Source organism: Falco punctatus (assembly GCF_963210335.1).
Source record: "Falco punctatus genome assembly, chromosome: 4".
Classification (NCBI taxonomy): Eukaryota; Metazoa; Chordata; class Aves; order Falconiformes; family Falconidae; genus Falco; species Falco punctatus.
The window spans coordinates 100894126-100920900 of NC_137583.1; the positions used below are offsets into that span (position 1 = coordinate 100894126).

Below are 26775 nucleotides of genomic sequence, written 5' to 3' on the forward strand. Positions count from 1 at the left end.
AGTATCTTCTAGATGTTAAGATAAGACGACCAAGCTATGCTTTAATAAATAAATACATTAAATCTGAACTGCAGAGGAAGAAAGCAGCTAAATTAACCCCATTGGGGTTCCAGCTCTCTTGTTTTGCCTGTTTTGTTTGGTTTTGTTTGCTTGTGTGTGATATAAATATTGAAATATTTGGCTCAAAACACTCCTGAGTATACACAGGAGACTTGTGGAGCCAGTTCAGTGTCAAGCAGAGGAAAAGGAGAGCAAATGACATCCAGTCTGCTTATGTAATATTTTTTCCCAAAGTTTGCTTCCCACAGTTGGGATTTAAAATAGCATGTTAGCTGCATTATAAAAGCAGAGTTATAAGTTCACAAGAAGCTTATCATTTACCACAAAATAAGTATTTATTAAATAGTCAGATGGAATAATCTAATTGTCCTGTACCAAATTCTAAACCCATCATTACACATTTTTCCACATACTTCACATCAGGAGAAAACATGCCTACAAATGGAAAATGAAACAGAACACTGATCTTTGACAGAACATTTATTTGTGCTTAGGCAATTTTCCCAAGTGCTGAGATAATATGGCAATGTACACAGGATCACTAACTACTTTGACTCAGGATGAAAACATTTTTCTTCACTTGAAATACATTATTAGTTCAAAGGATCTGCTGCCATGTTTTACTGTATCACAAGGCAGTGTGTCTATATAAAAATCAAATAGCTCACCTTCTGTGTGCGCTATTCAAAAAGCTTTCAATACTGAGCGGAAAATGTGTTTAAGTGCTCAGATGATTCTTATTTCAAGTCATTACAGACTCGTTCTTCTCCATGCAGCAGAATCATTATTTTGCTTATTCTGGGATCACACCTATGTTGTCACTGATCATAAACAGATACCTGATAAAATTATTTTAAGTCAACTTGCATTGAGTTTATTTTCTGCAGCCCAAACATCCTGTCACTAGGGAACCATCTGTAGGCAGGAATGCAAATTATCAATTACGTCTGGTAAGGCATAAAAGAAAAAAAAGTAAGAATTTGCCTTTTAAAAAAACCCAACATTATAATTAAAATACTTCTGAAAACTGGTTCCACAGTTTTGGACTGAAACAGTTTAGGGTTGTTGTTTTATATTGTTTTCTTCTCCATTTAGTGTGTTCCATAAAACCCTCAAAAAAATATTCCTTTATCAGAATTCAAATACATTTTCCAATTTAGTGCTGGACAAGAATTCCCACCTCCCAAACAATATTAAGGAACCTCTAAAACCCATCAAGTTCCTGAATACAGTTCAAATGCTAACGCAGACAGAACTTAAAGTTCTACAACTAAATAAGCAGAAATGGTTCTGAGTACCTTGGTAAATCAGCAGGGAGAAAGGGCAACTTCAAAAACAATGGAATGCATATTATAAATGTTTAGAGCATGCCTAATTGAGAAGTGATGCCAATAACAGATAACGTGTACGTTCATACTGCTAGGTTTATTTCAGTGTAATTCCTTGCAGATATTTTTATTCTAGTACAAAAGGAGATTATATCACTTAGGAGACCTATTATAATTTTAGTTCATGCAGTATACTGGTATAAATAATGCACCAAATAATGCTGCCATTTTAACTTCTTCAGGCTAAAACTCAGGGAAAAAAACAGATCATCAAAAAGAAAAATGAAACAGCTGTCTAAATTTTGAGGTAACTGTATTTGTCCAATCAAACTTCTCTGTCATTTAAAGATTCTTATTGGTGCTACAGATATATGTATCATTTGTATTTATTTAATAACGTGAAGCTATTTTAAAAGAAGCATTGTAACAAACTTAATCCTACAAGCTCCCCTCACTTAACTAAATACTTTTACACATCCTGCATTTCCAAGTTACTTTGGAGAAAAACCTATGAGGTAACTCTAGCTGAAAGAAAAAATAATCCTCTCCTGACCACAGATTATGAACAAACCTGTGCAGCATAACAGTGCAAGTGAAGATAATGATATTGTATTTCTGGATGTAGCCTAACAAAATGTATGACATAAAAACAACTCACTAACTTCTCGATATATATTCTAGCTATCTAATGGGGATCACAGTTGTAACTGTATACCATTATTTAGAAAGAATCATAAGTACTCCAGGCAGAGGTCAGAGCTCCTCACGCAGGAGAAACAGTTAAAGAACAATTGCTACCACAAAGTAACACATATGAAAATGCATTTAGCAAAAATGTGAAGACCCCCATTCAAACAAAGTCTGACTCATTTGTTCATGCAGTAACACACATAAGAAGTTATCAATGTGAAATGACAGACCAGAACTTTAAAAGTTTCTTAAAAAACTTATTTTGAATTACCCCTGTTTAGCACCCCCAGAAAGAACATGCTGCTAGTGAGAACACTTTAACTTTTTTTTTTTCTTTTAATCCTATTGTTGAGATGTCCTGTGTTTGTGCAGGCAATCACTACTCAGCACAACAGTGTTAAATGCAGTAACGGATGCATTATTCCCTTAGGAAATTTTAACTAAAAATAAAAAATAAAATAAAAAATATCTACTGAATCAACACATACAGAAAACGAAAGATACAGTTAGAAAAAATATTGCCAATTCATTATTTTAGCAAGATAACTCACATATGGACTATAAAATTATCTCTCCCATTATAAACACCATTTTCATAATTAGCTCTGTCCCATAAAGTGGCTCTTCAATCCCACTTGCTGTATTTTCACTTTGCTAACAGGCTGTAAACATACTGTCTCTCCTTTTTATTAACCTTGCCTAATTAACCATCAGCTTGGAAATATATACATCTGTCTTACAGATGCTTTTTTTCAGTTTCAAAAAACTAACATTAGTATGTTACTTTGGAATAATATCATTGTTACGCAATTGAGTTAAACAGAATTTTAACATAATGCTCACAATTTTATATGGGAAACAAAAGATTATCAGTTAGGGAAAAATAGCTTGAAAAAACATTAGTTTACAAAATGGTATGAACTTTTTTCTATTTTGTTCACCACAAACACAATCCTGTTCTATCCGCATCGAACTTTTCATAAATGGATTTTTATCAATGTCAGTATCATCACAATACTGAAAGTGGAATTACAGAATGTTTTAGTGATTGAGCACTAATTTGACCCAATATGTGAAATACTTTGTAATGAATGCATGGAGGTTTCAATTCAAAGTAAATGACCAAACTGCATCTCTAGTAAATACGTTGTCAAAGTGCTGCATATGAAGATCTGTCACAAAGTTAACAAAATAACATTATGTAAGAAAGGGTATTGTAATAAATTATTTCCATGCAACAACAAACTTCAACTCTCAGGATTAAATCAAAAGATATATCAGTTAGCTAAATTCACTATACTGCTTCTGTTCAGCAACTTGTACTGTTGTTAACATCATGCAAATTACCTGGATGATGCACTGCATAGTGCCTCTTGATGATAGCTATGCATTTTCCATGTATTTCAGCATTCTAGCCTTCTCCAACTTTTTCTTATAATGATTTCCTAAGAGTACTGGGATATTTTTTAAGCTAGTTTCCAGCATGACCTTTAGAGAATTTGAAGGTCATGGGTGGGACCCTGATCCATTTCAAGTTAGATAAGCAAATATATATGATTTGCAATGACTCCTTTTCACTGACATGGGTCTAGGGTATTCTCACAACAGATTAGCAATGATGCCACCTGTGAGAAAGGAGTGAAAAACATGAGTGGAAAGATACAGCCAGATCCAGGAAAAGAAATCTGTCTATAGACTTATTGCTAGAGGAAGTGAGCCTGAGCTATGAGTCAATAACATTGATCATCTTCAGCCATTCTATGGGAAGAATATAGCATTAGCTGCAGTAAACTGACCAAATCCCAAGTAAGATATTTAGACTTATTCCATTATGTAAGTTGGATAAATAAGGAATTTCAATTCCCCATTTTCCTTCAATCAATATACAGACTAATGCTTATCCCTGGTAAAAAAAACATCATCCCTCAACTCCAGTTTCCTAACTCATAAATACTGAAACTTGATTTCAGTTTAAAACAGTTCTAAGAATACATATCATATATGAATTGATCATTTTTGTATATAAAAAAAGATATATCCTTATAGTGAACATTCTCCTCTGCCTATAGACAAGAAAGCATATTGTAATTAATCAAACTTTGTGATTATCATATTCACAAGGTGTTTATATTAAATTTTTTTCCTTCAGTTGCACTTTAGTTGATTTAAGGTATCTGCAGCTAATACTGTAAAATAAACCAGTTTTACCAAGCAACATGGCAATTCACCAGGAAACAAAAACATCATGCAGGGACAAGGCAGATCAATACCTTCATTTACAATGTGTGAATCCCTCAAGCAGGAAAACCAATTATCAGATAAAAATAGATTAGCACAAAGCCAGGATGGCTTCAAGCTCACTGAGAGCTTGAATGAGCACTGACCAAAACCCTCCAAAAAACACACATACACTGAGTAGCAGAAGAGGTTATATAAAGTTAGGAAAGCATACATTTGGAAGTGGTTGCCAATGCTCTCTGATAGGCAGCGGGAGGCAATAACACTGGGATGAAAAAGCCCAAAAATAAGAAAATCCTTTAAGCAAGGTAACACTCCCCTTATATCTCAGATACAAGAGAAGTCTTCAAAAAATGCCCAGCATTCACGGCATCCAGCATTTAAAAAAGGCCTCTCCTGTGCAAAACAGTGTTCTGCTACGTGTCCTCATAGATTCAAATATGCGCACACAGAGAATTCAAAACCTGAAACCACATTAGAAGATCTCCAGAAGTCAGAGGATGAAGATTTAGGCTATTAAGGGAATGTCTTGCATCTGGAGGTGGGTCTAGTCAGAATTTTAATTTGGGAACATACAATTACAACCAGCTAATAAAAAGAAAACTATCGATGCATTAAAAATTAACACTCAAAGTCTTGCAAAAGCTATATATTCATCAAGAGGCATAAATCAGTAACAATAAATCAGTTCTGGATTTACTTTGCACTTGTAAAATCTTGGCATTCACATTTACTATTTATTCTTATTTTGGTTACTAATGTTCAAACTGTAAATGGTAAAAATTAAAGAAGCAGCTACAGTATGGAATAAATTTGTGTAAATTACAGTGTATATTTTTGGAGAGATTTAAAAATTTAATATGCCTTAAAAATTATGGCAAATTATTAACTGATATGCAAATGTTTTAATAATTCCAGCCAGAAGGGCTTTGATCTAGTCCTTTCTTTCTCCTACCCTTTGTACAGTTACGCACCTGACGTTCCCTATCTACAAAAAGCTTCCAAGTATTGAAATGACTCATACACACATTTCATTTTTAACTTCTCTTTTTTTAATTCCCTCTCCCCCCAAACAGCTGAGGCTGAGAGCATGATAAGCTCTGTCTCTCCAGTTCATGGAAGCAAGGAGTATTAACTCAGCACACAGTAGTGTCAGGAGCTGTTGTGATAATGAAAACACCAACTAACAGATTCTGGTTCTTTCTGAACTAGTATTTCTGCAGACCGGAGCTGGTTTAGATTCTTACCCATTCCTACAGTTCTACATTTTCCCCTGCAAGTTCTGTGCCACTGTTCTGCTGCTTCTCTTCTCTTGAACAAATAGATGAGCTTTCAGATGGGGCAACTCTCCTCAGGAAACAAATGAGGTTCATAAAGAACAGGGGCCAAATGTGTGGGATGCAACATGGCAATGAGACAGAAGGATTTGGCATTTAACATCTTTTGGAGGATGCAAACAATGCTTGACCACCTCAGAAGGTTGCAAGTCCCTAAAATACATAACCATATGGGATTTCCCAAATCCAGTTTGTAATCAGTACCTGAACTGTCATTTATATGGATGATCCCTGATACAAGGACTATCTGTTCTTTCCCTTTCCTCCCGCAGGAAGAGATATTGGCCTTTCTGAATCTGTTTATTTCACAGCTGTTTTGGAGTGGTTTGAGGAAGAACATTTATGTTACGATATACTGCGAGTAGTTAGTGTCAAACCTGTTTTTCTCTCCCCCCTGCCCATCATCTTTCTTATTGAAACACTCAGAAACAGTTTACATTCCTCTACTCTGTATTTGTAACTGTCTTTTCTGCTCTGAAACACAGCCACAGGCATTGCAATAAACATACCCAGAGGTTACCTAGTTACACAGCAGCTTTTCTTAAAAGCCTGCAGATCCTCTGCCAATGTGCAACCACATAATCCTCATCAAAAGGCTGCTTTTGGTCCCACTTTACAGTTTTACTAAAGACATGGATAGCGCTTCACCTCTAACATCATTAGTCATTTATTTGTATTTTTTCACTGTGAGCAGGACTTTAATGATACTGCATTTCAAAAGTTTTGTTGGGCATTAAAACTTCACTTTTTGCGGTGATAAAAGAGAGGATACTGTAATTGCTTCCATTTCATAAATTCCGGGTGTCTAAAGACACACCACCTGCCCTTGCACCCTGTATTCACAAGTTTGCTCCTCGCTTTCACTCTAATAAATCTATTTTTTTTTGAACCTCTTTCAAACCAGATTAGACTCTCTTCATGCATAGCTACTGATATTAAATGTGTGAATAGGTAACATACATTCAATACATGCTCATCTTCAAATTATAAGCACATCTCTTTTAAGCCATTTTAACCACGTCTCAGACATATTTGCTCTTTACAAGGTTGCTAAAATATTTCATACAATGAAAGTACTATCATTCTTTTTACCCAGAAAGCTAGTGCCAAACAAAAATGTCAGGTATGGACAATTACTGTTCTTTGTGCCACGTATTTATATTCAGACTGTTTTTACTTCCAAGTAAAGGCAAATCAAACCCTTTCTATTTACAGTATTATTTTTTAAAAATCAGTATCTGTAATCACAGCAATTTGAGAATTTAGTAAGTCTCACTCTTAGAATCTATTAAAAACATACGGATAATTCTGAGTTAAGTTTAAGAGAAGTGGCATCATCAACAGTAAAGCAGAATCTGAATGACCTAGCTTTGCATCAATCAGCTCCAGAGACAATTCTGCAGCTGCCACAGCAACAAGCAGTTCAGCCAGCCAAGAGACCAGAAGAGAAGCCAAAGAAGAGGTCAAGCTTGGGAGCCAAAACTTGGCATCTGGGTCTTACAGCTGTCAGGGACACTCATGAGAGAAGTCACTGTTGTCTACAGTTTTTGTAAACAGCTGGGAAACAGGAGGAGGGGGAAAAAATGCCAAATCTTTGTCTACAACTATTAAAAGCCAAGTTAGAGCAGAAAGGTGATGCCTGCCAACATTTGTTTTATCACAGCATTGTGACACAAAGCCACTATACCGAATGAGAAAGTACTATCTGCCCAGAAATATGGTTTTGTAGTGGTGTGGAATGTTAGACTTCCAAAGAGATGGTTTCTTTTTGAAATGAATTATCAGTGAACAAGATGGAAATAAAAACTAGACAACTACTCTTTTTTTGTGTGTTTCAAAATACAAAATTTTGCCTTTTTTTTTATATTTTATTTTAAGCTCCCCATTGTTTAATTACCACCAGCACCAGCACAACTCTGGTATATAATCAACAGTTTTGTTGGCGAGCTGTATGTATTTAAAAAACAAAACAAAACAACCTAAAACAACTTAACTAAAAATTACTGAAAAATATGAAGCTGCACTGTCAACATTAGGGATTCCATACTTGCTAGTGACAGGCACAAAACTCAGAACAACTGTACATTTTAAGACTCATTAAATAGAATTTGTAGAATCTCTAAGCAAAAGAATAGAAACAGACCAACAACTCCATAGTTTTGCAAAAATTAATTTAAAGTGCATATGCATGCAAAACCCCAAAGCTAGTAGCAGTTTTTGGGAAAGCTGTCTCCACAGATTCTGTGCTGACAAGCCAAGCAACTGCCAAACAATGTTTCAAAACAAAAGAGAGGCTCTTGGAAAGTGTTATATTCTGCCATAACAACTCAGGCTTTATGAACAGGGAAGAGAGGATACTTGCACTGGGATTCTCGCTGGTTCTGTGAATGAGGCACATTCCATACTAAGCAGATTCCCAAGGAAATAATCTTGCATGCTAGCATGGACTGTAAAAACGAAGACATGTTCAGCTGTGATGAAAAGCAAAAGAAAAGTAGAAACCAAGACAATGACGTTGATGTCAAAAATGCATGGCTCTGTCAAAGAGATGCTTTAAGCGTAGGTCAAGCAAACAGCAAAACTCTCAAAAAACATGGGCTGATGAGCTATTTTAATTTATTTTCTCCAATCGCTTCTTACTCCTGACCAGCCTCTCTGTCTAGTTGTAGATCGAGATACAATCTCTTACATAATTTTCTGAGTTTAGAAAAACTAGGTAGTTCATAGCATTCTTAACTTTGTAGCCTGATATCCATCTCCTCAATGTCACACTTCCGTATCTGGAGCTTCTCCTCTTTTTTTTCTTGGACCGTAGGAACCATCAGAAAGCTGTCGCAGGGCACCCTTCTCAGGCACACTTTTCAATGTTATACAAACAAGCCCTCTAGTGGTAAAACGAACGTAAGACCTACCCACCTCTCCAGGACAAAAAACTTACTCTCCTAGTATATCTCCTAACTACAGCTGAACCATTAATGGCCTATCTGCCTACAACGTCTTTTGAAAGCTATTCGTTGAAGATTACAAGCTTACTTTATCTTAAGCATGAGTACATGGCTTTGTTATTAAATCCAGGGATAAAAACAGAATAACAAAGAATAGAACTGTCAGCAAAGGGACAAAACTAATTTAGCGTAATAACAGAAATTTCAGAATTTTTAAGTACACTAATACATAGATAATAAACTCCATCGCACACTAGCTTGTGTTTCCATTTTAAGCTACTGCATTTCCTTTCCCTCCCTTAAGTATATTTATTCTCTACTTTTAAATACTAGTCAGTGAACTGAAAACAGAAACAGCACCAACTCTGACCTATGTTTGTGGCAGTGATTTGCATTGTGATTGGCAACATGTTGCCAATGTTCAGGTATTTTACCTGTAGCATCTCAGCTTCAAACACTGCCAGACTTAACACTGTCAAATATTACTAAATACTTATGTTATCATTTCTTAACAGAAGACTAGCACACTGTCTAGTTTTAAAATAAAATAGATATATTTTAGATGGGCAAGCATGGGAAGAAAACTCCCATCCTCATACTTGTCCTCTTTCTGTAACATCACGATCCAGCAAATTGTAATTACAACAACAATGGTCCAAAGGGACCATTGGGACCAAAGGGAATTGGTACATGTTTCCACATATTCAGCAGTTCTAATGAAACAGAATTATCTGGTGTTTGGCCAGATCAGAGCTTTCAATATATTTTTAATGACTCAAAAGCTCACTGACGGTACCTTGGTGTATTTACAGTCTCACATGCTGATATAACGAAGGAGACTATGCTTGGAGAGATCACTAATCACCTTCCACAAAACACTGCTTACCTAAGAACACCTCAGTCACTCTTTCTGTTCTGAGTACAGGCAATATAGGAAACTACAGCATGCCATCAGCAAAGTGAATAGGCCCCTATCTTTTCTCACCAGGACAAACCTGCAGTCTACATAGGTATATATAGTAATAATTACCTCTACTAAAAGGTAGAATTTAAAATGAAGACTTCTTTGGAAATGCAAGTGCCAAAAAAACTTCATCAACACAAAAAACAATTCCCTTTTTGACCTACGTAAACCCATTTTATGTGATTTTTGCCTATCATGCACAGGTTCTAACACTGATATGCCCATGCCTTGATACAACACTCATTCATTATAATTCAGAGAACAATGGCAGAGGATGAGTAACATATTTATTTATAATTTGATAGCTGGAAACTAACAATCAATGTATATTTCTGAAACTCCTTGCAAAATCACTCACAAATAAAACCATAGTGCAGAAATGCATACATCTCAAATATGGAACCAGAAGCAACATTAAAACCAAATTTATCTACTCTGACAAGATCAATAGTAGTTGCGTCACTCTCAAAACACTCCAAATCAAATAACTGAATAGGGAAGCAGACAACTGACTGGAAAAGAAAAGCCCTCCAACAGTAATCATTACCAGCTGTCAAGCTGGAAGGACCATTTCATGGGGGCCAGCCTACTGTGGTGGACCAGATCCTAGTTCAATAGTTTTATTAACAGTGTTGGTGACTGAACAGGAAAATCTGCTTTAGAACTGTGCATATGATACCAAACATGGAGAAATCCAAGTGCTCTGAAGAGCAGGATTAGAACTCAGTGATCTTGAAAAACTGAAGAAATAGTCCTAATGAACAAGGTGAGATTCAGTAAAAATAAATGGGTACACATTGAAAGATATATAGCACCAATTCAGAAAAAAAAGAAAGATCCAGTACAAGGTTATTGCAAAAAAGACAAACCCCCCCGACTTTTGACATGCTAAAAAGAGCATCACATAAAACATAGGATGTGCCTGAACTTTTTAAATACTCAGAAGCAGTAAAACTTATGCACTTGTATCTAGTTTCAGGTATTGTGATTTAAGAAGTAGAGACAATCCTGGTGAGAACAAAACAAGTATTTTGAAATAATTGACCTGTGAGTAAGAGTTGAAAGATCTGAGATCATGCAGTTTAGAAAACAGAAGACGGGAACATCATAGCTGTAAGAAGTCATCATGAAGGGAACACTGAACAATTACTTTTTTGTATTACAAGTAGTAGTCAGCTTAACCTGCACTTGGGAGATCTTGGTTAAAAGCTTTCTAACCACAAGAACGGAAAGTTCATGAATACTTTGAAAGGTTGAAAACCCTCTTGCCAGGAACCTCACATCTCTGGGAGTTGGCCAAGATCCTGGCTCAGAGCAGGGAGACAAAAGTTAGATAAGCTAAACTTCAGGGCAGGGTCCACAAAACATGTTGAATCTTTTTCACCAATCAGCCAAACCCGGGGAGCTGTTACACCGTACTGCAGCTCCCCCACCTGCAAACAGCAACCCATGTCTTCCGATGAAAAACAGGATAGACAGGAACAGAGGGAGAACAACACACGCAAGTCCCACCCTGACAAAATCAACCTTTGCCTGAGGGAGACACCCAAATGCTAAGTAGCCCTCTCAGGCTCTCCGCAGTTTCCACACTGATTTCCTAGGTGTAGCTATACTTCTGTAATACAAAGCACATTAGAAAGGTGCATATGACAAAGGGACATTTTATAGCTACAGATGGTAGCATGCACAAAGAATGTAACACAAATTTAAGTCTTGACTTTTTGCCAAAAAATCTAAGCTGTTACTGTATGTTATAAAAAGTATACACATGCATAAGAACATGTTTGCACCAGCAGAAATGCATCCATATTACTGTACCAAGGCAGTATCCCTAAACAATACTCTAACAGAAAATGACAAGACAGGAGGCTTTTTTTGTTTGAAATAGAGTAAGCAAAGATGTAAGTCTTCTCCCAAACTTTAAAAAGAAGCCACCATACAACTTTCTAATATTTGTCACAATTACTTTGTGGGATCAAAAGCAGCATCTGTCTCTTTTTATAGCTTCTAACATTATGCTCCTATCACTCACTGTACCTCTGCAGCTGAGAAGTCTCGGAGGGAAGCCGAGCAAAGCAAGATGGAACTGCAAGTATTAATACAATGTGACATTGCAAAGGAAGCTGGATTCCCTCCCCCATTTTGTTCAGTGTTTCTATTAGAAAGGCAATTCTTGCATATAGCTTCCCTGGCTAAAAGTTGAGAAATATATCATACAGCTGTACATACTCTTACACTTCAGCTTCAGAAGACATTTTACAAAGTATAGCTTTTGATTCGTTGCTGTACAAATTATTTTGTATTTAAACTGCGTAACTACAGATCTCAAAGTTTAACCTACATTGCAGGGGAAGGGGGAGGGAAGAGCAAGCTGCCACTACTGCTGTGCACTTCACCTTCAAAAATAAAATGGAGGGGAGGAGACATGGAAAACATACTAAAACTCAGCAGATTTGGAACCTCTCATTTTAAAGATTTAGAACAGAATTAAATCATTATAATACTATAACAGAGCATCCACGTGAGGTGCACCCTAAGATTTCTTCTTCACTAACTGTTATTGTTAACTTCTCTTGGTAGTTGAGGTCTTAGTGTAACGATCACAGCACCTGAGGATGCTTGGAAAGCCTAAGCAACTTGAAATATTAAAAAAAAAACAACAAAAAACAACAGAATAAGAAAATGGTAGAAGGTTCTACCTATACTCAGCAAATTCAGAACGTGCAATTCCAAACACACCAATACAAAGACCATGCAGCTGTCAAAGAACTGCAGCACGCACCAATACTACCTAGAAATCAGCAGTTACATGTTGTGCTGCATGTGGCTTTCCAGATACGCACCAAAATAATCTGAACTAGAAGTTGTAAAAAGGCAGATCCACTCATTCCTTCTGACATACCCAAAGTCAGTTTTATTTGGCCGTGACAGAACCATCCCAGTTTAGGGAAGACCAGTTCATGATCCTATTAGCATAATGGTACCAGCGTCACTTTTCAACCTGCTGTCTCCATGGGGAGGAATATGGCCACATCCCATTCTAGCTACCAGCTCTGCTTTTGACCCTTAAAGGGTAGTTTGCAGTCAGAATTTGAAAGTAGTTATAGTCTCCCATAATAAGAGGGGGTGAAACAGAAACAGGAGCACTTACAGGAACACTACAGTCTAGGCTGTGGTCTCCTTATTCACATGTAAGGCATTAACCCTCAAATCCTCCCTATATACACATTTTATGCTTTTAAAAAGATGTAATACCCTTTCCTCAAATTATTTTGTTAAACTGGCAGGAAAACCACTAGAGAGATGTCACACTAACACTCATTATATTTCTCCTGTTTGGTCCTGCAGTTGTTATAATTACACAGGAAATAAAGCAGAACTACCAAATGCAATCAGTGTTAGAATAAACTAATATTTCATTTTTTTTCAACATACTGTTTCTCAAGATGTATTAATTTATTTGTTAGGAACTATTCTTAGTATAGCCATCTTTTAAAAAGAAAATTAAGCCTTGCAGAAGCTAGAACAAGAAAGTACTTGAATTAAATAATTTTATTTGCTAAGCTATAGCAGTAAAAATTTAAACGTTTCCTTTAATAAACTGTTTATTGCCATTTCACCAGATTTAAAACAAGTTTCACTCAAAATTTGCAATAGCTATGAACTTCTGAAAAAATACACTGAGATGCAGATAAACTCAATTATCGCAAACTCTGTATTTCAAGTTTAATAAAAGATACTTTTATATTTGATATCAGTTTATCTGTAATCCCTATACCATGCACATACATACACTCATGCGCATGCACAAACACTATTTATCTTACAACAAATCCTCTGACTAAAACGAACCTTGATCAAACATACTGTGGTTTACGAATTCTCAGCAACTTCTAACTGTATCTCCTTTGTATTATTCATTGTAGAGATTTAGCAGATTATAGACATGCATTAGAAATCTCCCATGACTTCAAAAGAACTGCTCATGGTATTAGAATAGAAAGCAGCAGCATATCAGGCAGCCTGCACACTGCCACAGTTAATGAAAAATCCCTTTGAAAATTACACATCATTCCACTAATTTCTTCTGATCAGAAGAGTGAAATTTTGGATTGACACATCTTCCCAGTAAAAGATAAAAATTCAGTGCAAAAATGAAGTAATTAAGCCCCACTTCTTCTGACATTTACTTCACAGCATGACTCATGACCATATTCAGCCTGCATTTAATAAAACGTCTTCACAGAGACTATTAAAAAAAAATTAACTCTACACTACAGCTTTTCAGTCCAGTACTGCATTTTCTTGCACAATTTGAGTTCCAAAATAATTTTTCAGTTTAGTGGGCCAGCTGGTTCTCAGCACTTAAAAAAAAAGCAAGCAAGTAAAAAAAAAAAAGGGATTTTTTTTTTTAAATAATCCCAGCTTTTAAAACACAAACGATGCTTTCAACCTTTTCTAAAGAGGATCAGGATGGGAAAAGCTACAGCAACAAATCTAGCTCATTTTTAATTAAGAGACTGTAGAACTTACACTACAAATTTCCAATAAATGACTACTAAATATATTTACAATACTGAGTAGGTAACAAAGTCAACAACATGAATGCAGAAGTTGATCCAGAAGGCTTAATACTCCAAACCAGAGTGTCAGAAGTTATTGCAAAGACAATAAAAGAAAAGCAAATTCCTCTGCAATTTTGTAACTGGAAAACACGCAAGCAACAATATTACATCATTAAGACTCCCTCTGAAAAGAGAGGTGTTTATATCTAATAAACAACACAGAGGCACCAACACAGATATGACTAGCTTTTTTCCTGCTATTTGGAGACAGTTCTACTGATCTCTTGCGCTTCATGTCTTCTCCAACTGCAGCTGCAAACCCCACATTTTCTACTTCTGGATTCCCTTACCTGCTCAGAGCCGCTCATTTTCACTCTCAGTCACGTGAGGATAGAAATAACTACCTGGATTTATCCTCCAATACTACATGCAGTTTCAGATCCAAACAAACCAACCAACCAGAACATACCACCTTAGACACAAAAGTTATACAAAACTTTGGAGATGGGAAGAACGTCACAGTCCCTGAGAAGGAAAGCTTCTAGTAAGAATGATACAAAAGAAACACTACTGCAAACTGCATCACAGAGATGTGGAAATACAATACCTGAATCCTATAGCTCCACCTATCCTCTAGGAAATGCCATTATTCAGGCTTGTGCTGGCAGCTACAGACATCACATTTGCAGAAAATTATTTAAATAATTTAACTGAATAAACTAATATGTTATTTACAAAACAAAACAACTCAGTTCCATGACATGTTAAGCCAGCCTTGGAACGGTTGTGCAGCCAGGAGGCTTTGAGTGTACATACTTTATCTTGTCATTAAACAATTACTAATCTTGATCAAGTGGAAGGTAAACAATGAATATTAATAGGTATTAACTTGGCTTTTGTCTGGCCATTCAGCTTCCAACTGCCAGCAAGGAAGCTGCACATCCTGATCAGGCTTGAGTTGGAAATACCATATTTAAACATTAAAGGAAACTTCTTTGTGGGAAATATTAGGCTAAGTGGGTTTTAAAGAGGTCTGAAAGTCTGATTTTTATAAAGTTCTTTAAAACGTCTTGTAATTCTCTCCAAAGATCTGTTCTTTATTCATCTTTCCTTTGAAGTTCTGTCATTTTGGCAGCCTTGCACAATCCCAGAAGGAACAGAAAAAATATTCTTACTCAGTCTTCTCCTGCTGTTCTTCCAGGTTGACACTTCTGAAGCACCTATTAGCATAGTTAAGGAATATGTTCTCCTCCAGGAAGAATTCCTGGTATCTTCCTCACTCAACTTTCCTAGTATACACATGGTTTAAAAATACAGTAGTATCTACCAGACCATGTTAAAATGCATGAGGAATGGCACAATCCCAGAAGACACACCCATTTCTACTTCTTACTGAAGGGACCACAATGTGAAGTAAAGCACTGCCATGATCCTTCTTGAATGTTCAGGTCTTTGAGCTACCTGGCACCTGATACCTCTGTACCTGCCTGTTCCTACCACCACCAGACTGACAGCAAGACGGGAACACTACCTTTTTGCTATCATTGTCTCTACTAAGATACCTCCCACATTTTTTTTTCCCCTGTGAGAGGGCTCCCTTTGCTATGAGCTTCTTAACCTTCACCAAAATGTCACTGCCACATGCAGCAGTGACAAATGGCAGCATCCAACTTAGAATTAGAAGTCCTTCTTCCACAGAAAAGACAACTGAGAAAAGAGCAGAGAAAAGCTAGGAAAATCCAGAGTAGAACCAATACACACGATGATTACTTATTAAGCTAGGATAACATTAACATTAGTTGCTTAACTAGCTTTTTTACTATAAAACAATTCAAGTAATTTTGAAAAAGTGGCTATGCCATTGCATAAAAGCATTGCACCCTTTCATACACAGCTTTGGCCAGTTCACTTTCAGTAACAAGACAGGTCCTTATAAAGGTTTACACCACAGATCACTAGATCCTGGGAATTAATTCTAAGGAAGCATGACTACATGTTTGGCTATACTAATATAGTCTTCCCTTGGCCTCTGCTGCAGAAAGGATTCTGGCTTAGAGGGACCCATGATACAATCTAGCTCAGCCATTCCTTTGTACATACCCCCAGTTCAACTGGGTCAAAAAATTCTGTTTAAAAAAAAAAGGCAGCAAACTATTTCATACACCAAGTCTGACCTTTACAACCAAGGCACATATTATTTAAAGATCTTATTTTCAATTGTGTCACCCTAAAGTAAGGAATGAAAATTACTGTCAATATATCAACACAGCAATATATTTCAGTTATCAGGGTTGAAAAACCTGATGCAATACAGTGGTTTCTTGCTGTCCTACACATTACTACACATACCCACCCACTTAACATATTTCGGTGTTTGTACATGGTTTGAACAGAACAGTTCATTCATCTGTGTGGTTATTTTTCAACGTCCAACATAGCAAATTGAGAATCTGAAAATGGGTTTGAGAAAAGCAGAAAATAAGGAAGAACAAATTAAAACTACTCACAAATAAGAAAACATACAAATACTCTCTTAAATTCTGACACTTTCAAAAAGCCATTGGACTATTTAAGAATAGATGGATGCTAATATACATTTTCACTTCTATACTAGCAGAAAGCTAAAGAATACAACCAGCAACCACAAACTTACTTAGATCTTTGAATTTTTCGTTTGTTTTCATTCTGACAAGCTTTTGCCATTAGTCTTTACTGGTCTTCAAAGTGATCAAAAATATACACTAAACCAGAATGAATATCTCAAAAGAACCAGTAGATGGCACTAAAAATATCTGTGATAAATTCTGATTTTGGAAATGAACATAATCCATATTAATATGCAACCAGCAAACTTGTCTTTTTTTTTTTTTTTTAAACCTCGTTGATATGGTCCCAAGAGTCTGGTCCAGCAGCAAGCACTTACAGACTCTTATACAGCTAAACCTATAAATCTTCCCCCATCTGAAAGGTTAAAACTCTCACTGAGGTGAGAAAAAAAACCCTGAAAACAATCTGTTCCCCTGTTACTCAGAAGAATAACTTATCTAAAATATCTCATAAACTTGTATTCAAACTAAACCTACCATTACAAGAATCTTTTGCAAAGTACAATGTGTATAAAATACACAAAAATTTGAGCTAATTTTTATTCTTAAAATATTGTCAAAGAGTAAACTAAAGAATCAGTAAGCTTTCCTAAGTCTCTATACTACAGAAACATTCAGAAACTTCCACTAAGTTATAGTAATGCTATTCAGCATCTTCTGGTAATTTCTGCCAGGGTTTCAGCTTGAAAGTAAAATATCAAGCTATTTTTATGGCTCACAATTGCAAGTCTAGGAATAAACCAAGTTGCAGTGACTTACCTGTATAGCATAGAATATAAAAATCAAATTACTATTTTGTATGATACTAAAAATTAAAACATACACATCAGATTCCTAAAGGAAGACTTTTAGGCATGATTTGTTATGTATATGTATATACATTACATATATGTTTGCAGCTGAGGTAGAGGTATCCTTGAACAGAAACAATACATTAATTGAAATCACCAGTGGCTTGGAATAATCTTTTCTAACATCCAGAACTAGTAATGCTGCAGAATTATTTTACGTATGCATATATCAATGAACCAAAAAATTACATAATTTACATCAATTGCATTTTTTCATATATCTTTCTGTATTTTCATATTTTCATCATAAGTGCAAGCATATCTAGGCTAGGATATGTTTCATTTAAATAAAACACCTGAAAAATAAGCTTGCTAAGTATTTTCTTAAAAAGGAACTGTAAAGCTGTCAAGTAAGGTTTGTATCTTACCATTAAACACTTCAGAAAGAGCCTTATGTATAACTTCCTAATTAATATTATTTTATTATAGCTGAATAATATATTTTTCCCTTTACATTTAACTATTAGATGGAAATTTAAGCCACATATCAAATATTTACCAGTAAACACTATGCCTTACATTTACACCTGAAAACTAAAAAACTACTCAGGTTATAAACAAAACACCCTCACATAGTATATATGCATGCATACAAGTATGCATATCAGTATGGACAAAACACACTGCCACAGAAAAGAACTAGGACATGGAAAGAGATACCTGGAGGCTGTTGCCAAAAATATTTCTTCAGTAAGAAAGTTAAGAGTTGTACAACTGCTCCCAGAAATTATTTTCTCCGATTAAAGAGCAAATAGATTGAGGACAAAGAAAGAATACCCACTGCAACTAGCAGACATATAAAGGGATGAGCCCACATGAAAGGCACTCCTTATTTCTTTAAAAGTGGCACTGACAACATGGAAAACAGACACTAAAAAAGCTGAAGGGGGTCTGTTGGAGGGCCACCAAGACTACAGGGTTGAAGAATCTGACATATGAAGAAAGACTGAAGGAACCAGGTTTGCTCCACTTAGAAAAGAGAAGGCTCAGGAGGGTGGAGAGGATCTAATCACTGATCTTCCAATGCCTGACAGGTAGTTTTCAAGAAGACGGAAATGCCCTCTTCACAAGGATGCACAGTGAAAGGACAAGAGGCCATAAGACACAAATTGCTTCGGGGAATTTTCTTGCTGTAAGAAAAAAACCACCCATTCTTTGCCATGAGAACAATTAAACAATGGAATAGGTTGCCCAGAGAAGTGGTGGACTTACCCTGGCTGGAAGTATTCAGGTCTTAGCTTAGCTTGACAAGGACATGGACAACCTAATCTAGGGTCCTGCTTTCAGCAGCAGGTTAGACCAAATAATCTCCAGAAGTCCCTTCCAGCCTAAATTACTCTCTGATTCTTTATGTGAAACTCTGCATCTACTGTATCTTAAATTATTACCTGTCACAAACACAGAAATACTTCAGGAAAAAAAAATCATCTTATGCACAGCTGGTTTGCTCCAATTAAGGTTACACCTTGTTTTAATCCACTCAGCTATTCAACAAATTTCTTCAGAATAATTTCCTCTTTTTTTTTTTTTTTTTCAAATCACTGTAAGAAGTCAGAGGTGACTGGGTACAGTTTCACACAAGCACAAATGCTTGCTTGAAATGTTCTACTTTACACCTGTGGTTCATACCAGAAGTATGTGTCTATGGTAAAGCCTGAAGAACTAAACACACTACAGGATGTAACTATTTTAAAGTTATGTTAATTAGGGCTTATGGTTTCCTGCTTTAATGACATTCACCTACTACTTTTTGTTTGAAAACTGCACTTGCTGCACTCAGCATCTATCCAGCAAGAAAAAGAGGGGAGTTGCATGATTCTGCTCCTGGTTCAAATCATGTTGCCATGGAAGCAGATGTTGAATTGATGAAAATAGGTCAACTGTTCAAAAAAATCAAATCACTGTTTTAAGACTTTAAAAATATTATTAAATGTTATTATTCTAATGCTTACCATTATTTATTATGAAATAGTTAATATGTGATTATATTTAATTAGCATATACTTTGCTCATACAATATGTATTCCCGTCAAAGTGTAGACGGCAGTAGAGTTGGAGTTGTTAATGAAAAAAAATATTAATTTGCATAAATATGTGGGGCTGGGTACAGAATGCTTACAAGAATATCACACACAGTTCTTCATTATGTCTGTACTGAGTGATGTCAAATGTTGCCATATAAATATGCTTCCATTTGAAGAGGATTAGTATTTTTTTTTAAAGTCCTAACATTTTTTTTTGGAGGGGGAGAAAAAAATGAGGACATTGTCAATACCTATGCTTGGCTTTGGTAAGAACAGTGCTTTTTCTGTTTAACTTTGCATCAAACCTATATAAATATTCAACTGGAGTCTCAGTTGCTTAAACCTGATAAAAATACTTAATGTCAGCTAAGATTTAAGTAGGTTACCCCATCAACTGAACATGTGAAAGCATACATAGCCTACTAAAAAACATTTCTTTTCCTTTTCACACAGCCTGCCAAGCTGCTATCAAAACAGCATAAACACACTGTGAAATTCTCATCTTCATCTGCAGCAAACACCAGAAGATAAAGTAATTCACCTGTATCATGTGTTTCTGAATCTCTGCTAGGTGATCGAAAACATTCTTCTATCAGCACTCAGACACATCCAACATAATTTTTTCCTACCTTAACACTGATGTACTTTAGATGCACTAGGTTTGTCCTAGAGGTTTAATGTGATATATCCTGTTCCTGAATTTTTCTTTACAACTGAAATGCAGCTTAAACATTAATAAATATAGGAAAGGTATATGGGAATAATGCCAATACATTAAATTTGTGCTTCTCTCCTAGTTTAAGGATCTTCCTGTAGATGAAGTAATAATTACAGGAGAAAGACTCAGTGGGGCAGAAGTCCCACAAATTGAATCCAGCAGAAACCTACAGCACTACCATTGTGTCTTCCACACACAGCTGCTTCTGCCCTGCTCCCTTTCACCAGTGAACTGATTCAGACAGCTTCTCCTAGAACAATTCCCTAATCTGAATCTTCATGCAACAAATAAAAGAAAGTGCCAGTGCAAAAGATAAGATGGGAATAAACACCCAGGAAGCAAAGGCAAAAATAGTCCCATCTCTTTAAGGTGCCATAAATTCATACTGCTGCTGTTCATAGTCCCACAGCTTCTAGTAATCACCCCTCCTTTCTACCTTTTGTAATCAACGTTTTAACCTAAAGAACATACAACTACTGATAAAAAGAATCATTTGTGTAACTAAGAACATGTTTAACTGTCAACACAATGGAAACTGTTGTCAACGGAAGTGAAAATCATGGGTTTTGTGTTCTTTTTAGTTTTTTAAATAAAATTATACATATAATGCGTTTCACTTTGGAGAGATCTTTTGGACTCCAGAAACTTCATAACTTGTATTATACAACTTCCTGCAAGAATATATGACCTATTATCTGCTATTCTCTGACTCTTTAAAACAATCAAAAAACCCCTCCCAAATAAACAAAAAAACACACTTGTGAAGTTGTTAAATATTGTGTAAAATGTACTGAAAGACTGCCTCTCAGGACACTGCAAGAAAATTTTAAATTTCACATTGAACAGTTTTGGAATTGTTTATAACCAACAACATTCCAAGAATCACATGGCTTGTTATGCTGCAGAAAAGCACTATAAGACTTACCAACTGGGTTTGTGTCTTTGTGTTTTCTCAGACAAAATAGTTTGTAATAACACAAAAACAGCCAAAAAAAAAAAAAAATCAGACCAACATACTTAAAAGTATCAAGCATACTGGATACTTATGATTAAAACTGTTTTTTAAATACCCCTTTTCTGACAAGTACATTATGGGTTGTTTTGGGGTTGTTTTCTTTTTTTACTAAGAACAGTACGAGAAAACCTGACTTTTCTGTAATCAAATGGTTGCTTTTCCTCTCCTCTAGCTCATCCAGCTTTAGCCTCCATCAGTCCCTTCATACAATGTTAGTTATAGATTCATGGCCTTCGTCAACGCTGCCTCTCAGTATTAGACAACATTTTTGCCTTTCCTCCCCTCAGTACTAATTTACCTTTTCTCTTCAAACTTTCTGCCTGTCATTTTCTTCATCTCCCTTTCCAGCGCGTTTATAGATAATTTGAGATACACTGTTAAAGAATTCCAAGAGCTAATCAACTACCATGCTGCAATTCCTACCATCTAAAGGACTGCATATAAGCAGAATTTAAATATATAGAGAAAAATATCAGTATTTTCCTATGGCCTACCCAGAACAGAGGTCTGCCTAGAGACCATGTATCCAGCTTCACATTAAAAACAGATAAAAATTGAATAAATACCCAGGAAGCAAAGGCAAGAATAGCCCCTTCTCTTTAAGTTGCCATAAATACAAACTGCTTACTTTAGTCATACAGTTTTCATAATGTGATCTTTTGTCCAGTAACAAGCCATAACAGTACATTTAAATTGCCAAATTAGTTTTTTATTAAAATACCTCACTGAGCTTAATGCAAATGTTCACACATGCATAATAGAAGAATGTATCAGGCTGTCTGCAGACTTGAACTTCAGTAAAACAGTTGAAATGATTCATATTTACAGTTAACTGCAAACCTTAAAGCTTGGAAAATAAAATCCAAAGCAAGCTTATAATTCATTGCATAATGCTTAACACCTGTAAAAACAACAAAGTATGTGCTCCTGTTGCACCTCTGTAAGGCAATACCTTACAGATTAACAACTGCACATAAACAACTCAGACTTTGTGCCACAAGTAATCCAGATCCTAAAAGCCAAAATAGCATAATGATGAAAGTCAAGGCAATGCAATACAGGAAAGCTCTGAAAGAAAGTCATGCCAAGGCGAAGCCCTACAGTGTCAGTTACTATATAAAATACCCACAGATATCCCTCCTTGTCTGAAAAGGAAGGACACTCAAGTGGTTATTACATAGAATTAGAAAAAGATGAAACCCAAATACTCTTACAATCACTTATTTATAGTCCTCATATATACTTGTTTCAGATAAGCCTTACAGGAAATTCCCATAAAGATTAGGTAGGAGGTCTTTATAAGATATGCTGTGTTCACAAACCAAGCAGAATAACAGCTAGTTCACAAAACTGTGGTTATTTTCTTTCTTGAAATAGTACTTTTAAATTCTTCAAATACCTGAAGCAACAAATACACTGTATCTTGGGAATGTATGGGAAAGTATGGCAATGTTTCACAGTACATGAAAACACAGAAAAGAAAGCAACCAAAGGCAAGGCTTTGAAACACTTCTTTGAAAGGGAAATCTTCATTTCCTTTTAATACAAGGGGGTGCAGGGAGGAAGTCTACTCCCTGATATCATTTCCACTGTTGTTCATGTTATGTGCTACTAAAACACATGCGCTGTTTGAAGGCAGACTTACCTCTACCAGTGCCACAGTCAGAATAAGGTCCATTTTTGAGTCTGGGAAAAGGGCATTCACTTGTGGAGACATTCCAATCAGTATGCAATTAGTAACAACAGATATCACACTCATAGTTTCAAAAGCCAACTGAAATAAAACATAGATATATCTATAGTTACAACCATTATCTCTAATTTAACAGTCTCCAAATTGGTCTGAACAATACCTCTCTCTTTTTTACATAATCAGAAGACTCATTGTTTAATTTTCCTTCATCTTTTGAATTCTGTGACATAAAACTTGTTTGGCAAGCAGTCTAGATTTCATCAGCTTTAAGAATAGGCAAAGACAAGAAAGACTATAACAAGGTTTGCACTACCACAAAGACCACCTGGCAACCCTAAATTTCTCTCCAATTTGATTTCCCTATGTGCACATCCGTGTGTTGTGAAGAAAAACAGTATTCTTCCACAATCCCACAGTACTGTAGAGACCTTAAGAAGTTATTTAGAAACCACTAACATTCTGGATGCAGGTAATGCCAGATGACCTTCTGAAAAATTTGGACAGGAAAGCAGCCTTATACCTGTTATCTTCATGACTCATAATCTAAACATATAAAAATGTGTGCACTCACCTACAGTTGTACTCCTGAACACAAATTTCTTTCAGGATAAAGAAAAAAAAAATGCAAAATCCCTACAGGAAATAATAGTCCAAACACTCCTGGGTTTGGAGGTTTTGTCTGAATGTTGAGTAATAGAAAAATGTAACTATGGTTCAGAATGCCATTTTTAAAAGCTGAAATTTGCTGAAAGAATGATTTACATTTTAAAGCATGCAATTGCACAAATATAAGAAGTTCTTGCCTACAGAACTCCCACAAAATGTCTGAAAATATCATTACAGAGTGATAATTACTTTTTGCAATATAGTGGTTAACTATTGCACGGTCATCTCTGGAATGAGAAAGACTGATGTTGAATTGTAGCAATTGTCATAATGAATTAGCAAAGTAACCTTCTCCGTGACAACAAGCTGGTGACTCAGCTCACCTGTTAAATAATTCCAGTATCCCTTTAACAGAAATCTTTCAGCCAATGCTCTAACTTCCCACATGAAACAGATAACTAAATTTTTAAGTCGTTATTTTTAATTCACAAAGCAAATGCATTTCTACTATTAATTACAAACCTACTATAAAGAAAATGTGACTGTACCACTAGTGTTATACTTTTTCAGCCTACTCCCTAGATTAAAACAAACTATTCTAGCAAAACCAAATGCTATTAATATACCTGCAGCTACGCTTGGAACTTATGACTACAGCTTCACTTATCCGGTGGTCACACCACTGGTCAATGCAGTTATGCCATCAAGATGTTGGCAGCATAGATCTGGACTGAGAAAATACATCAAACGCTAAAAAGCAATCAGATTACAATTTACACATTTTAATGACTTAATATTAAAAGACTTCTCCTATAAGTCCACTTCATTAATACCTATGTACGTGTCTCACAATTCCTCAGAATACTTGGTTTATACGTTTGTACATTTGTAAGTATTTACAACAAATACTTGGTTTACGTTTTACAGTAGGTTTCCTGATTTCATTTTTCATCTCCCATTTGTTTCATTTCATACCGACACTTGCAACCCCTCCAAATAGAACAATTCACTGGTTTATTGTGCCCTTTGTCTCCATGACGTATCATTAAAAAAGTTGTTAAATAAAATTAGAATATGGATCATCCCCTGGAGATTTCCTCCAACCTACTTCACACTCCTTATCAGGCCACTGCTATTAAGTCTCTGGATGATTTTCTTTTCAGGAAAAATTCTGGGTTTGAAGGAGTTTTATAGGGATCTTTTTAGTCAGAATCAGTTCACTGATGCAGAGTACTCAGCAGGCTCCAAACTAGCTGGTGCTAGCATGACTGCATGGTCAAACAACTGAGGACAGAAAATCCTTAACCCAGTACTACGAGCATGAAATTGTTTAGACAGACTACAATGTTCAGGTTGTGCAGAAAGGTCTAGCTCCTGCACACACATCCAGATTATTTTAAAATTAGTTAGCTTGAATACCAGTAATCACAGTGGCACACAGCCAAGCATGGTTTAGGACTCCAAGTATTTCTTCAATTTTTTTTAAACCCTTGCTGAGCTCCATGCTTCTGAGATTCATCAGATGTTACCATTTCTAAAATGTTGGCTGTAAAGAGTAATGGGCGGTATCCGTCAGCTTTGCTTTGCTGCATTTGCAACAGGAGTACAATATACAAGGACTAAAGGAATGTTTTTTTCTTTTGGGAGAAACACATGGTCAAAAACCCTAAAAAACCCACTTGCATATACAGCTGGATAGATAATATCCTAAGGCATTGAAGAGAACAAAGTACCTATTAAACTTTAAAGTTTCAAAGTTGTTGAAACCTCTTTTAAAACAAATGAACAGAAGACACAGAAATTACCTGCCAAACACCAATATTTGCTGTGGGTTCTGCAAATGGACGCTTGTAAACTCTACACATCTTTAAAGCATCAGAATATATCTCTGTGATGTTGTTTAACACTGCAAAGACGGCTGCCAGTGGATAAACACATGAGAAAAGACTCACATAGCCAAACTGTAAGAACAACTCCAGATAATCATCAAAAGTACCCTAAAAAACAGAGCAAAAATAAGAACAAATTTAACCCATAAAAAAAACCCCAAAAACTAAGAAACACAGATTTAACAAATAGTTGTAAACACACTTTCTCATCCCAGATCAGTTGTTTGGGAATGACTGGTAACAGAAAACAGTAACAACAACAACAAAAAATCCCATCTAGTTAATTTGGAATTATTCAATTACTCAAAACTTATTAATAAGGGGAGGGCAAGGTTTTTCTTTTTGCCTAATACATTTTCTGCAGGTCACATTTCTTATCCTTAGTACATGAAGTAATTGTATAAACACATTCATCCCATTCAAGTTCTTGACTATCTCAATGAAACAGTTACAGAAGGAACATGGGGGCATAGGAAAACAGCACCATGCATTTAAACTGGCAGAACATTCTCCTGAAAGTATTGTGACAAGAAAGATCCTAGTATTTCAGACTGTCCATGAAAGACCTAACCAGAAGAGCAGGTTGGCAGATAGGCAACTCTTTTCTGATATTTCTGCTTGTTTATTTCAAAACAGGTAAGCCAGAATTAGTGGCCAACTTGAAGGCTGAAATGTCAGAACACAGTGCTGACATCTGAAAAGAACAATTAGCACAAACAAAAAGCCCTATTTTGGTAAATCCAATCACATTGCCTGATCTTTAAAGCAAGAATGTGGGTACTTGAATGCTGATTGAGTACTCACATGTAGGTTATCATATATTTGCATATTAGTTTTGTAGTATTAATAATAGTTCTCTATGAATGCAGCAATTATTTATATAAGTGAAGAACAAACCCAACCATTTTTAAAGAAAAAGTGTTCACTGGACAAAGGATGGTGAAATACCACACACAGGTTAAACTTGGATCTAGCTATCTTGTGTTTGCCCAGGCCCACATACTGTCCTCCCATTCAAACATGAAATAATAAAAGACTTGACAGTAACTGAGATTATTACAGGAACCACATAAAATTGGTTTTGGCTCCACACATCAGACACGTGGTTCTCCAGTCTTTTTTGCTGGTTATAGCTGTTAAAGTGACTGCCCTCTCCAGCACCTAGTGCTTCTTTTTCTAGCAAACAGAGAGAGTCAGTAGAAGACTGCAAGCTCAGAAATCAACATGGGGTGGTCATTAGTTCCAT

General features: G+C 35.9%; 1 protein-coding gene across 4 annotated transcripts in view; it reads right to left on the bottom strand.

Moving 5' to 3' along the window:
- Positions 1–26775, bottom strand: part of ANO10 (anoctamin 10) — a 127255-nt gene that overhangs the window by 80964 nt on the left and 19516 nt on the right. For all 4 annotated transcript variants that reach the window (XM_080387236.1, XM_080387235.1, XM_080387238.1 and 1 more), the window contains exons 10-11: positions 25446–25637; positions 22987–23115 (exon numbers count right to left, since the gene is read on the bottom strand). In XM_080387236.1, coding sequence (XP_080243362.1) covers positions 22987–23115; positions 25446–25637 — 321 coding nt within the window. The remainder of the gene's footprint in view (positions 1–22986; positions 23116–25445; positions 25638–26775) is intronic.